Raw genomic sequence first — 14,161 nt, forward strand, 5'->3', positions numbered from 1 at the left:
CTCTGTTTTTGGTTTTCAGTACTTTCAATATATAAAAAAAAAAAACCTGCCTCACCCAGGTATGTTGTTGTAAACGGTAAGAGCCTTTGGATGGCTTTTTTGTTCAACACTGGGTATTCATTTTTGAGATCACTCCAAAATTCTGATAGGGGAATGGCAGAGAATTGCATTTTCAAACTTCCATCACGGGCTATTTCAACTAATTCCTCTAGTGACCTTAAATCAAGACAATCCTCTTCAGTCCTGGACTCAAATGGATTTCTGATCCAGTTTAAATTTTGATTGTTAAGCTCTGGGAAATAGTTGCTGAAGTATTCCTTCAGTTGTGTCAGATGTGAATATTATAGTCAGGACTAGGTCTGCTCAAGAACATTACAGTATTTCCTTTGTTTAGTTTTTTTTTTCCCCCCAAAGTCTGATTTTTTGTATTAATGCAAATTAAGTGAATTGTGATCTGATTTAAGCTATTTCAAATTTGAAATATGTCGGCCAAATATGCAAATGTCAGGACCCATGACATGTTATCAAAACATGAGACAGCCATTAGACCTCAGAAGGTTTTCAGAATCCTCAGCCATGTCAGATATCCATCTCCTATACACACTGTGTTGTGTAACAAAGGAACAGTGTCCATTTTACTGGCAGCTCCTTCACCAAGTAATTCCCAAACTACTGTATGTCTTTGGTCCCTGGTAATATCAGATCTTCTCCAACTATATGAGCTTTGTTCATTTGCCAAAAAAGACTCCTTCAGTGTCCTCATCCATAGTAGCCTTTGACTAGCATTTGAAAAATAAGTTTCTTAATAGACGTAATTGGCAAGTGCAGTAATGAAGTGTTGATATTATTAAAATACAAGCTGAACTAGACAAATGCTTTACTATTTGCAAGTTTTTAAATAGTAAAATCATATGATTTTTATTTTCCCCATTTTGCCACAGACCCCCTGACATATCCCTGCGGACCCCAGGTTGAAAACTATTGGTTTACCTTATACATGGTCACTGGCAGGGCTGCGGGACAAACATGTTTGGTACTCTTTACTGTTTCTTTACAAGTGTCCTTTGTTGCTGTCTTTTCCTTCTCCTCCCTGATGGCTAATCTAATGGTCTTTTCCTGAAATGTAAGGTTGCTCTCTACTGCTTTCACATACTTGAGTGTTGTTGATTTATTATCTCAGAATAAGGTAGATATCGCCTGTTTGCAAGAATCCCATCTGCTGACTAGAGATGTTCACAGGGCTGCCTCTAAGTGCTGTTGCTTGGTGGCATCCTCTTCTGCCACAAGTAAGAAGTACAGTGTTTTGGTATTAGTTCGCTGTGCCTTACATCCAAAATTTCTTAGTGCTGGTGGTGATATGGAGGACAGGTTTTGCTATGCTTTGATGGAGATCAGTGGAAGGAAATTTGCCTGTATTTCAGTGTATGCCCCAACTCCATATAATAATACGTTCATCGCTGATATTACAAAATGCATCTTTTCCTTTTCTGAATTCCAACTAATCATTGGTATGGACGCAAATGCATTTATTTACCCTGTGTTTTATAAATCTCCCTCATTGATTAAACAGTGCATGCACATTTCCCAAATTTGTTATGGGTCTAAACCTTATTGACTCTTTTAGGTTATTACATTCCTCCACAAAAATAATTTTCATTCTTCAGTCCCCATTCTTAGTTTTTTACAAAATAAACTATATCCTAATTTCAAAATCTCTCGCCCACTATATGATGAATGCCTTATTTATATTGTGCTATATAAATGAATGTTGTTTTGTCTTTGCCCTCTCTATCTGACCATCAGTAAGTTAATCTTCAGGTTTTTCTTCCCCTTCTGTCCTCCAGTCCCCCTCACTTTCATTTTAACACTTCTCTACTACAAAATTCAGACTTCACTGAAAAAGCCTTTGATGAACTAGGGGAGCCTGACACTCTGAACCAAGATTCAGTTCAGGGTCCAACTTATGTTTGACTGGCCATTAAGGGACATATTCCAGAGCTGACTATTGGTTTTGCATCCAATTTATCTTGCATGGTACACAGTAGTATTGACGATCTTGAGAAACACCTGAATAATTTGGAAAATGCCTGTCCACATATTTCTATCCACTACACAAGCTCAAAATTACACAAACCAGAGCTGAGTAAAATGACCTTCATGTCAGACATGCAGAGTTTAAATTTCATCTCACACACACCCGTTACTATCTCTCTGGTGTTAATCTGAGCAAGTTATTAGTACTTAGATTACACAGATGTGACTCATTAGCCTCTATTTGCCAATTTCAGTTGAAATCTAGTAATGTCACTAACCATCCATCCATCCATCCACTTTCCAACCCGCTGAATCCGAACACAGGGTCACGGGGGTCTGCTGGAGCCAATCCCAGCCAACACAGGGCACAAGGCAGGAACCAATCCCGGGCAGGGTGCCAACCCACCGCAGGACACACACAAACACACCAAGCACACACTAGGGCCAATTTAGAATCGAGAAGATCATAATAATAAATAATAATAATAATAATTCATTACATTTATATAGCGCTTTTCTCAGTACTCGAAGCGCTATCCACACAGGGAGGAACCGGGAAGTGAACCCAAAATCTTCCACAGTCTCCTTACTGCAAAGCAGCAGCACTACCACTGCGCCACCTGTGAGATCATCTCATAATTGGGGTGGCTGGACAGTGAGAAAAACTCTTCACGGCTGGGATGATTGAATGTGAGAAGACCGCTTCCCAACAGTAATTAACATACCTTAGAAAAAGTTAAGCAGTGAGCTTTTGGAACAGGTACTCAGCTTTTGACTGATAATGTCTATTGGAGGTGAGGGCATCTCGGCACTTTCTAAAGTTAGGTAGTAGTGACCTCCTGGCAATGCTCTGGCAACAAGATGATTGTGCCTCCTCCTGAGGACAATAGGAACCACTCAGGATCCCTTCACCATGAGATGCAGTGGATCAGACAGGGAGACAAACTCATGTACCGCAGGCTCAGGTTGAGTGTCAAAGGCAGACTCAGATAACTCACTCACTCACTGACAATGAAAAAGTGGAGAAGACTAAGAGACAAGGCAACAGAAGCAGGAGTTAGTGGATTCTTAATGATTGTGGCACACAGAGGTGTAGGATATTCAAAAAAGATTAAAGCCTAAACCAGAGTTGGTGGGTCAAAAGATTCTGCAGAAAACAAAGAAATGGATGAGTCAGAAAAAAATGGAAGCAACTCAACTAAAATTGGTGAATTAATTGTGATAACAACATGAATAACAATAGGTGGGCCAATGGTGGAGACATCTTGCCTGCTTGTTTGTTGTGTTAAAGTTTCAACAAAAAATAATGGAGCAGACAGCACAATGGAAATAGTGGCATACCTGTGAGTATTGGCTTTCTGGCTACCTGGACAGACCTGACTATCAGTCCAAAGAGTACTGAATGTTGGTTTTACTCCTCTGTACCTCCGTGTCATCAAAATTGTCATTCTGTCCTAAATCAGTAATTCTGTTCATAAAGGATGATGTCAGCGAAGGTTTTGCCAAGTATTTCTTGTAATTTTTTATAATTAGAAATAAGAACTTGAAGAGGTAGGTGATTTTTGAGGGCAATATAATAATCACAAATAATACCATCCACCTCCAGAAAAGCCTTTTACAAAATATGTAGTTCATTTTGAATGAAGCTTCTTTAAATCTTACAGTTTTTATTTGTTTTTAAGTGGTTCATTCTGATGTGATTAGGAGTCCTGAATGTAAGTAGTAAAGGTCTCCAAAATAAGCCACCAAACCATGTCAGGAACTTTACTGGTCTGCTCAGAGGAGGTTCACCCCAAGGAAAAAAATTAAATAACTTGAAAGGTCCCCAAATATATCAAAATGCCTCTTAAGGGAAAGGAAAACCCTGAAAACCTTTGGCTTGAGAATGAAGTCCACAAAGAATCTAAAGAAGAATTTATTTATTTATCAAAAAAAGCAAAAGGGGCAAATAAGACTTGCCTAAAAATTCAATCCAAGGTAAATAAGTCCAAATAAGAAATCTTAGAGTGAATCCAAAAAACAGAAGCATAAACCCAGAATGGAAAAATATGAACAACGCAAATGATAGAACAGAAGTGTCCAAATATCAATGAGCTAATGAAGGGTCTGATGTCAGCTTTGGAATATAAAGGACTAGGGGGCTCTACCCCTTTTTCACTTCATTCACCAACCCCCAGGTTTGGTTTACTGGATATACAATTTAAAGATCTCATAGCATATGGACCAAAATTGTGTGAATCTACGTTTTGAGCATTGAATGATGTAAACAGATTAATGTAGTTTCAGATATTTTGCCTGTAGTGTTTGTGGATTGGGCGGCACGGTGGCGCAGTGGTAGCGCTGCTGCCTCGCAATTAGAAGACCCGGGTTTGCTTCCCGGGTCCTCCCTGCGTGCAGTTTGCATGTTCTCCCCCTGTCTGCGTGGGTTTCCTCCGGGCGCTCCGGTTTCCTCCAACAGTCCATGGACATGCAGGTTAGGTGGATTGGCGATTCTAAATTGTCCCTAGTGTGTGCTTGGTGTGTGGGTGTGTGTGTGTCCTGCGGAGGGCTGGCGCTCTGCCCAGGGTTTGTTTCCTGCCTTGCGCCCTGTGTTGGCTGGGATTGGCTCCAGTAGACCCCCGTGACCCTGTAGAAAGGATATAGCGGGTTGGATAATGGATGGATGGATGTTTGTGGATTACACTCTCACCAAACAACAAATCTTTTAATTCTCGTGGATATGCCTCTTCATTGGGAAGAAACACTACTTTTCAATGATGGCAACACGAATTGGACGACCTATAACTCTCCCACTTAAACTTTAAAGTCGAACAATATCTACATACTTCTGTCATACCATCTATGTCTGTTTATTCGATCTCTTTTTCTCTGTTCCGTTATTTCACTGAATAATAATTTCCATTTGTTAGTGCTAATGCGATCTTTACTATCAGTTATTTTATACTTTCGAATTTTACTACTTTCATAATTTCTAACCTGCTCTGCATGTGTGTTGCGCCAACATTTTTTAACCTCTTTACAACATTCTACTTTGTCTTCTACTCTTTGTCTTTTATTACCGACCCTGCTTGGACCTGCTAGGTTTTCAATTCCACTTGGTCCGGGCTGATGATTACTTTCCTTATTTTCCGAATTTGCACTTCGATTATTATTGTTCTTTTCTCTTCAAAAAAGTCTCATCTCTGCAAAAGTCTCGACTCGCGGGACTTGGAAAAAATCTCTTAAGAAAAGTCTTGTCTCATTGCAGGATTATTTTATATAATAGAGAGATATAAAGGGATGTCCTTCAGCAGTGACATCAGTGTGGCCCAGTCTCTTTTGGTCCTACCCACAAAAAAAGGAACACAAGAGAACAGAGGAGACACAATTCATAAATACTAAATAATAAATAAACAAACAGAACAATATTAGCAAAAACACATAAAAACAATAAGCAGCTGAAAAATATTTCAAAATAAAGAAAGACATAAATAAGGAAAGTAAACAGAAGTCGATAAACAAACCCTGACTGTAACATAACAATAAGGAAGTGGGCTTGTGCTAGAAATAAGAAAAAAACAGTAGAAAGGTTATTAGATAAACCAATTAAATTAGACCCAGTTGTGGGAGATTTCACACTAGAAAAGACTCGAAGCAAAAGCCGACATTTTGGGTCATTTAAACAATATCAGAGAGTATAGTGTGTTGAGAGAGACAGAGCCAGGCAGAGAGATGAGCAGAAGGAAATAAAACGAAGTGAAATCAGTGATGGCCTAGAGACATGTGACAATAATATCACTACACACAGCACCACCTAGTGGGCGGTAAAAGTATAGATGGAGGTGGGCCAAAAGCTAAGGGTGTTTGAAAATGCCTGAGATCAATTCACAGTATTGAGGTTCAACAAGGCTTGCTTTTGAAGGATATGTTAGGTTATACCTTTCATTGTATTTTGTAATTTATAATTAGAATTATAATTTTTTTAATTCTGCCAAGATCTCACTTTTAGGGTCCATTCTGTTGATGGATCTGAGTTGAGTAGATGATCAAGCAGCCCTCACATAAGCTAGAGGTGCAGATTCCACAGGTTGGTAAAAATCTGTAATGTGACATTATATTTTAGCAAGAATAACTCTTTTGGGGAGCAACCTCAACAGAACATAATGATGAAGAATGAATGCAATTTTCACAAATCCATCCTTTTCCATGCATGTTCTTTTCTTTGGCTTTGTTTTTTCGGTTGCTAATTCATGTTGTCAACAAAATCCAAATACAAAAAATGTTGAAAAAAGGTTCAAATGCCTGACAACTGCTGTTTGTTCTCCTTGATGCAGAAAGAAAATACAACCAATAAACAAAGAGCCCTTTCAGACCTAGACTGTCAGATTGTCATAAGAATAAGAATAATAAGGATTTAGCCATTTATTTGTGGATCGAGCACGGCTGACCTTAATCATTGTGAAGCCTCATGTGAGGTTCTGATGGGGCCCCGACTGACAAAATGCAAACCACAACTCCACCCACCTCAGTCAATATTTTACATTCATATTCCAACCAACATACAAAACAGATTAATAACGGAACATCATTTAATGTCAAAATGGAATCAATAAATATTGGCGTTTACTTTCATACTGTTGAGTACTTCACAAAAATGGAAAAATGCTATAAATATAAATATACAAACAACACTTCAGGTATACACACAAATAAAGAGAATCAATGAAGAAGAGCTAATGATTGCACTTAATGAACTCTTTAGAGTATGTAAAGTGATTATATGTAATCAAATAAAATGATCAATGTCTTTTTAAAAGCCACTAACAGCTCACCTCACCACACGGGGCCTTCTGTGATATCATCAGTGCTCCTTCTCTTTCTTTCTCATTTTCTCTCTCCAAAGAGCTGAAAGGAATGGAGGCAGAGTGCTGGTCAGCTTCAAGGCTGTCATGGCTGAAGTGTTGAGGCAGAGGGTTTGTGTTGCCAGCTCCAGATATCAGCAGATATGCTGAGGAGTTTCCCTGTCTTCATGTGAATTCACAATAAACTCAACAGTAAGAAAAAGAATTGTCTGTTTAGGAAGCGCCTGGAAAGTGTGCATTCAGTGTAACATGTTGGTGTCTTTACTAAGGTTTGGGGTTTGGCTTGCACATGCTTATGTCTTTGAATCCACACACATATACTGAACAGTTCTTATAAAACTCAAAGAAAGATGCTGACCAACTTTATTTCTAAGACATTTAAACACGGACACACAGGGAGCTGCAGCCATTTGAGTTTAATCTTGGATTCTTCCTTATGTCCTGTTAGCGTTGTGGTCTTTTTAGTTATCCTCTGACACTGTAAATGAAACACATCACTTAAGAGCAGAAACCCAACAGTATCTAAATCAATGATCCCTCATGCCACAGCATCAACACTCTATATAGCCTCTACAGGCCGATCCCTGAGTTGTCCTCCAATGCTGGACATACAAACACACACACAAACAGAAGTCAGTGCGGGTTTATTTATGCAGACACACAGCAGCCATGTATCCCTGTTTGTCCAGGTGTTATCACAAAAGCCTGATGTAAGTTTTAAAGGGACATGACTGTGTTTAGACTAAATACGATAGTCGATCTCACAAGGAGAGGTGACTCAGCGATGGGGTGATGACTGCTGATTAACATGAATAAATCTGAAAGTGTATTTGAAACATATGTGTCAATAAGCTGACTTATGGAGGAAAAGTAACGCATGTGCCAAACTTGACTTCAGAAATCACACTACGTACAGCATTTGTCTACAAGTGCTGCATAAACTCAGCTTACTGGTTATTTACATCTTTTATGATTTATTTATATTACTACTATCTGCTTGTACATAGTATAATATAAGTCCACACTCTTAGTTCTCCACTGAACATAATATGGTCTCTCCCAGACAGAGGTTTGGGGTTCCAACCCATATCATTGAAAATAAATAAGCAGATTGTAAGTAAATCAGATCAAATTGAGTAGACGGAGTCCAAAATGTGTCTGACTAGATATAGGTGAGTGGCGGTTTTATAAAGGGTGAGCAGGAAGAGGTGTGGCATTTGTGCTGTGCCCGGAAGTGAGGTGGATCATGTAAGCTGAAATGGGTCCAGGAAGTCCTTTGTAGCATTCTTGAGGTAATAAGGCGTTCAAAGGTCTTCATGACCACAGAGGTTAAAGCTGCTGGTCTGTAGTCTTTCAGGCCTGTGAACTTTAATTTCTTTGACATTGGAATGATGGTAGAGATCTTGAAGCTGACAGGAACAGTGCACAGATCCAGCGGTTGGTTGAAAATCTCTGCAAAAACTATAGATAACTGTTTTGCACAGCGCGTTTGAGTGTGGAAGAGAAAATAAGGTCCAGGCCTGCAGCTTTTTAATATTTTTTGAATAAGCTGCAGACAATTTTTACAGTGATGACAGGAAGGTGAAGCTGAGAAGGAGAGGAATGTAGAGTAGAAACAGTGAGACCACCAGGTAGATTTATATCCCATTGTCTTTCAAAGAGACCATAAAACTGATTGAACTGATTAGCCGGACTGGGATCAGCAGAACTGATGCATTTGCAGAAGGTTGTTCTTGCAGCTTATCAGAGTACTTTCTTTCAGCACCTTTGATCCCTTTCTCCAAGACGTAGTTGGCTTTCCTGTAATCCTCACGATTGTGAGATCTGAATGCACACTCTTTGTCCTGGTGCAGTCATCTGAGTTCTGGGGTGACCTCAGGCTTATCAATGCTAAACTTCACAATTGTTTTTGTTGAAATGCAGACATCTTCACAAAAACAAATATATACATGAAGTGACAGCATCAGTGTATTCGTATATGTTGGATGTGGCAGTTTTGAAGGCATTCCAGTCTGTACAGGAAGAGCAGTCCTGAAGGTCCTCTGTTACCTTTTCTGGTCAATTTTCTGTAAGCAGGAATAAGGCGAGTCATGCAATGGTCAGAATTAACAAGTTAGGCACAGAAGAAGGAATGATAAGCATCCTTAATAGCTACACACAGTAGTAGTGATCAAGAATATCTCCATCTCTGGTAGCACTTTTTATTTGCGGTTGATATTTAGGAAGTTAGGTTCAAACTGACATGGTTAAAATCAGCCAAAATATTGATTTGCAGGTCTGGGTTGTTATTTTTAATCTCAGTGATTACATTAGTGTGTTGCCACTGCACTTTGTGAGCTTTAGTGTGAGGGCAAATGTTAACACCTGCTAGAATCACTGAGGAAAACTCGCATGGTAAATAAAACAGCTTACAGTTTATAATGAGAAGTTCTACATTGGGAGAGCATGATTTAACAAGAACAACAATAACATTTATTTACTGTATATATCACATTTTCATACCAACAATGCCGCTCAAAGTGCTTTACAAAGTGAAATACAAAGGAATATAATATACAAGATGCAAGAAGTTTATTGTCATATACACAGTAAAAACACATGTTAAAACCATGTTATGAAATTCTTACTTTGCTTGCTCACCGTCTTATACAAAGACAGACAGACAAAAGAAGTATAAAAACAAATAACAATTACAATTATAAGATTGCAAAATAAGGTGCACAGCGCCTGATGACATACTGCAGCAGTCAGTACCATTTATGAGGCTATGACTTGTGGTTTGGATTGACTTGAACTTTTAGCATTGTTGAGGAGTCTTATTGCTAGTGGAAAAAAAACTATGTGTCAGTGTCGTGGTGTGTGATTTCACACTCCTGCAGCGTCTCCCTAAGGGAAGCAGCGTGAAAAGCGTGTGTTGAGGATGAGTATTGTCTTTAATTATGTTGCGCGCCCTCCTGATGACCCTACTAGTGTAGATGTCCTATAGGGAGGAGAAGGTTGCTCCAGAGATGTGCTGTGGAGTTTTAATTACACGCTAGAGTGCCTTCTTTTCCTGCAAGGAGCAGTTACCGTGCCATACAATAATAGAGCAGGTGATAACACTCTCTATTGTACCCCTGTAGAAATTGGTGAGAATTTTGGTTAGCATATATAATATAAAACATAAATAAGATTAGGAAATAATATAATACACTATGTAACAAAGAAAAAGTTAAAGCTGAATGGCCAGTAGGACAGAAAAAAAAACTCCAGTTAGCCTGGAGAAAAATAAAAAACAAAATCTGCAGGGGTTCCAAGGCTAAAAGACCACCCAGCCCAAAGTGGGCATTCTACCTAAAATAAATGATCTAAATCAGTCCTCAGGCTTCACATGAAAGAATTTCAGGAAGATGGTCATGTGGCTATCTGGGACACCCGCCATTCAAATCATAAACACAGGGGGCAGCATGGTACCTTGATTAGGTGGTAGTGGCACAAATTGTCACCACAGAAGAACTGGAAAAGACAGAAGAGAAAAGTACAGATTAATAGGGAATTGCAGAACCCAGAGGAAAATGATAATTCAATGCCCATACTAGTGCAATAGGGATACAACTAAAATATAGCTGCAAAAAAGCCAATTAGTTCCACTGTATTAGCCTGGCGAATTTCTATTAGTAAAGCAATCCAAATTTTAGGTGCATAACAGCAAAAAGCCGACTCACCACTTCTTTTCAGGTTGACTCTTGGAATTATAAACAAACCTTCAATTGAAGATCTGAGGTTATGACTTGGGGTGTAGGGGACAGACATTCCAAAATATAGGAAAGAGAAGATTATTTAAGGCTTTGTAAACCATTAGTAGTATTTTACAGTCAATTCTGAATGACACAGGTAACTAATGTAATGATGCTAAAACTGGTGAGATGTGCTAGGATTTCTTTTCCTAGTTCGATTCACGTCTTTCTTTGGTGGTCCTGTGAGGAGTGAGTAATCTAGTTGACTGAAAACAAAAGTGTGAACTAATTTTTCAGTGTCTTCTAAAGTTATGAGAGGTCAAACTTTTGCTATATTCCTTAAGTGAAAAAATGCAGAGCTAGTAATCTGATTAATATGCAATTTAAAATTTAGATAAGGGTCAATAACTGCCCCTAAATTCTTTACCTCCAACTCGATTTTAAGTCTAATGGATCAAGTTTATTCAGAGAGGGGAGATTGCGCTGGTTTGGACAGGTGCAGAAGAGAGATGCTGAGTATATTGGGAAAAGGATGCTAAGGATAGAGCTGCCAGGGAAGAGGAGAAGAGGAAGGCCTAAGCAAAGGTTTATGGATGTGGTGAGAGAGGACATGCAGGTGATGGTGTAAAAGAACAAGATGGAGAGGACAGAAAGATATGGAAGAAGATGATCTGCTGTGGCAACCCCTAACGGGAGCAGCTGAAAGAAGAAAAAGAAGAAGAAGGATCAAGTTTATTTCTAAAATCGTCACTATGTCCAGTTTGGCAATAACTAAGATTTTTGTTTTCTCCTTATTTAGTTTGAGAAAGTTGCTGTTCATCCAAGTGGAAATATAAGTAAAACAGTGGATCAAAGAGCCAAGAGCATCAGAGTCATCAGGCACCATCGATAAATAAAATTTTGTGTCATCAGCATAGCTGTGGTAGCTCACCTTGTCCTTTGAGATAATCTGACCTCATGGAAGCATGGAGATTGAAAAAAGCAGCGGGCCCTTAATAGATCCTTGTGGTACACCATATAGAATATCAGGGTCTCCGAAGTACAATCACTATAATAACAAAGAATTTTCTACCTGTTAAGTAGGACTGAAACCAATTTAAGATGTTGCCGGAGAGGCCCACCCACTGACTACGATTAATAAGAATACTCTGATCAATTGTTTCAAATGCTGCACTCAAGTCTAAGAGAACAAGAACAGATACACAACCTGTCTGCTATCCACAAGTCATTGACTACTTTAACGAGTGCAGTTTCTGTAATGTGATTTGTTCTAAAACCTGACTGAAACTTGTCAAGGACAGCAGGTTTATTCAAGTGATCATTTAGCTGCCTTTTCTAGGATTTTACTTAAGAAAGGCAGGTTAGATATTGGTCTAAAATTATTGAGCTTATTTTTCTTGAGCAGGGTTTTGACAACTGAAGTCTTAAGACAGGGAAGACCTCCGAATCTAATGATGAGTTCACTATGTCAAGTATACTGTCAATTAGCACAACAGACACTTCTTTGATAAAGCCTGATGGTAATGGGTCAAGGGTTCAGGTGGAGGATTTCAGTTGAGAAATTATTCTATGTAGTTCAGGTGGATCTATTCTGCTAAAATAATTTTACTCATTTAAAATGGAATACTGGGATTCAGTCAGATTAACTTTGGGGGATGTGCTATATTATTTCTAATGTCATTAATTTTGTATTTAAAAAATATAGTAAAAGCCTCACAAGCTTCACTAGTAGTTTTGCTGTCACATCATTACACCAATCTTGATTAATGTGAATTTCCCCTTGGGATTAATAAAGTATCTATCTATCTATCTATCTATCTATCTATCTATCTATCTATCTATCTATCTATCTATCTATCTATCTATCTATCTATCTATCTATCTATCTATCTATCTATCTAATGTAGAAAATCACTCCTTCACCCTTTGTTTTGTGACAAAGTTCAGTAATGGAGTCTACTTGTTACAGCATGAAGACAGCTAAGTCCAATGCAGAGTTGGGAATACTGTACAGTCATTCAAAAAGTCTGTTTTAGTACGTATTAACACCAGCAGTTCGTCGACTTTATTTGACAGCGAGCACACATTAGATAGGTATGTTTCAGGCAGTGGTTGCCATAGTCCTTGCTTCCAGCATCGAACCGGGACACCAGCTCTCCTGCCTCTGGACCTCTGTCGTTGGGCTACCTGTTTAGCTGCATGAGCACCAGTGATTAATAAAGCTGTAAGATCCATGGATGTAGTTGTGATATCTGGAGTCACATCAGGTAGCACACTGTAACCAATATTCAAATGCTCTTCCCATGTATATGTTATATGACTTTTGCATGGTGGCAATGAATTTAAAACAAAAAAAAGACAGATAAAGATGGAACACCAAACTACCATGGCTGCGATTCTAGGTCCCATCTTGGGCATAAACACAACCATCTTCCATCATGTAGTACCTCATATTAGTCACACCTTGTTTCTCCTTTCCTCTTTTTTCATGTCAAGCTCTAAAGACACACGGTGTGATGTTTATGATGACTCCAGTTACTGAGGGCCAGGACATATTTGTGCCAGTGCACACTGTTCTATTCTTTTGTCCCTTCTTAAAATTTTTTGTGTTTTTTGCTGATTTTAAGCCTATAGCCACAATATATGGAGCTCAGCCCTACTTAAGTTATCTCTTGGCCCTTCTCAATGCTTTATGTTTTTTTTCTCTTCCAACTCTTAGAAGTCTATCTTTAATATAAGCATCTCTTATTCATTTTATAATTATGACTACCTACACACCTTGCCCCAACCTTACAACACACTGTACATTTGGCTGCTGACCCCATCTGTTATCTTTATCCTTTCAAAATCCCTGGCCCATTTCTTCACATAGTTGAGATTGTCCTCCAGTCTGCCATCTTTCTGATCTGCTGTCTGTGACTTTCTGTCTTCCTTTCTCTTTATTAAAGCTCCTTTCTTGTCTCATGTATTATTTCTCCTGAACCTCCCTGCTCTTGCTCTTGTTTGTATCCAATAGAGCACAGGCGTCAAACTCCAGGCCTGGAGGGCCGCAGTGGCTGCAGGTTTTCATTCCAATTCTTTTCCTAATCAGTGACCAGTTTTCACTGCTAGTTCACTTTTTTCCCCCTTTATTTTAACAGCCATGTCAGAAGGATTCAGTCCTCTGAATTGATTTGTTTCCTCATTAAATGACAGCCAAACAGAAATGAGATGTGAAACGAGCCAACAGATGACCATCTTAAACTTGGGCTTCAAACTCCAACCAGTTTCTTAATGAGAAGCCGATGCTTGCTGTTAATTAAACCCGTTATTTAATTCCATGGCTTGTTGCTGCTCTCGTTCTGCAACAGCAGACATTTCCAAAACTGTTGATTTTTTGTTTTTTATAAAAACAACTTCAAAGTGTTTTGGTGAGTTGAGAGATCACCCTTACTGAGACCATCACCTTTCTTTATTTTCAGATATTGTGTGATGTGGCGGCTTGTTTTGTGTCTCATTATTGTTTGGCTGCTAATTAAGGAAAAAGAAACAACTAAAGGGCCAGAGTCAAGTTAATTAAAAGAAGTAATT

General features: G+C 38.8%; 1 protein-coding gene across 1 annotated transcript in view; it reads left to right on the top strand.

Moving 5' to 3' along the window:
• Positions 1-7,025, top strand: part of LOC114644700 (NACHT, LRR and PYD domains-containing protein 12-like) — a 129,896-nt gene extending 122,871 nt beyond the window's left edge. Inside the window, exon 6 of the mRNA XM_051924012.1 lies at positions 6,917-7,025. Within this exon, the coding sequence (XP_051779972.1) occupies positions 6,917-7,025 (109 nt within the window). The remainder of the gene's footprint in view (positions 1-6,916) is intronic.
• The last annotated feature ends 7,136 nt before the right edge of the window (positions 7,026-14,161 follow it).

Source organism: Erpetoichthys calabaricus, chromosome 2 (assembly GCF_900747795.2).
Source record: "Erpetoichthys calabaricus chromosome 2, fErpCal1.3, whole genome shotgun sequence".
Classification (NCBI taxonomy): Eukaryota; Metazoa; Chordata; class Cladistia; order Polypteriformes; family Polypteridae; genus Erpetoichthys; species Erpetoichthys calabaricus.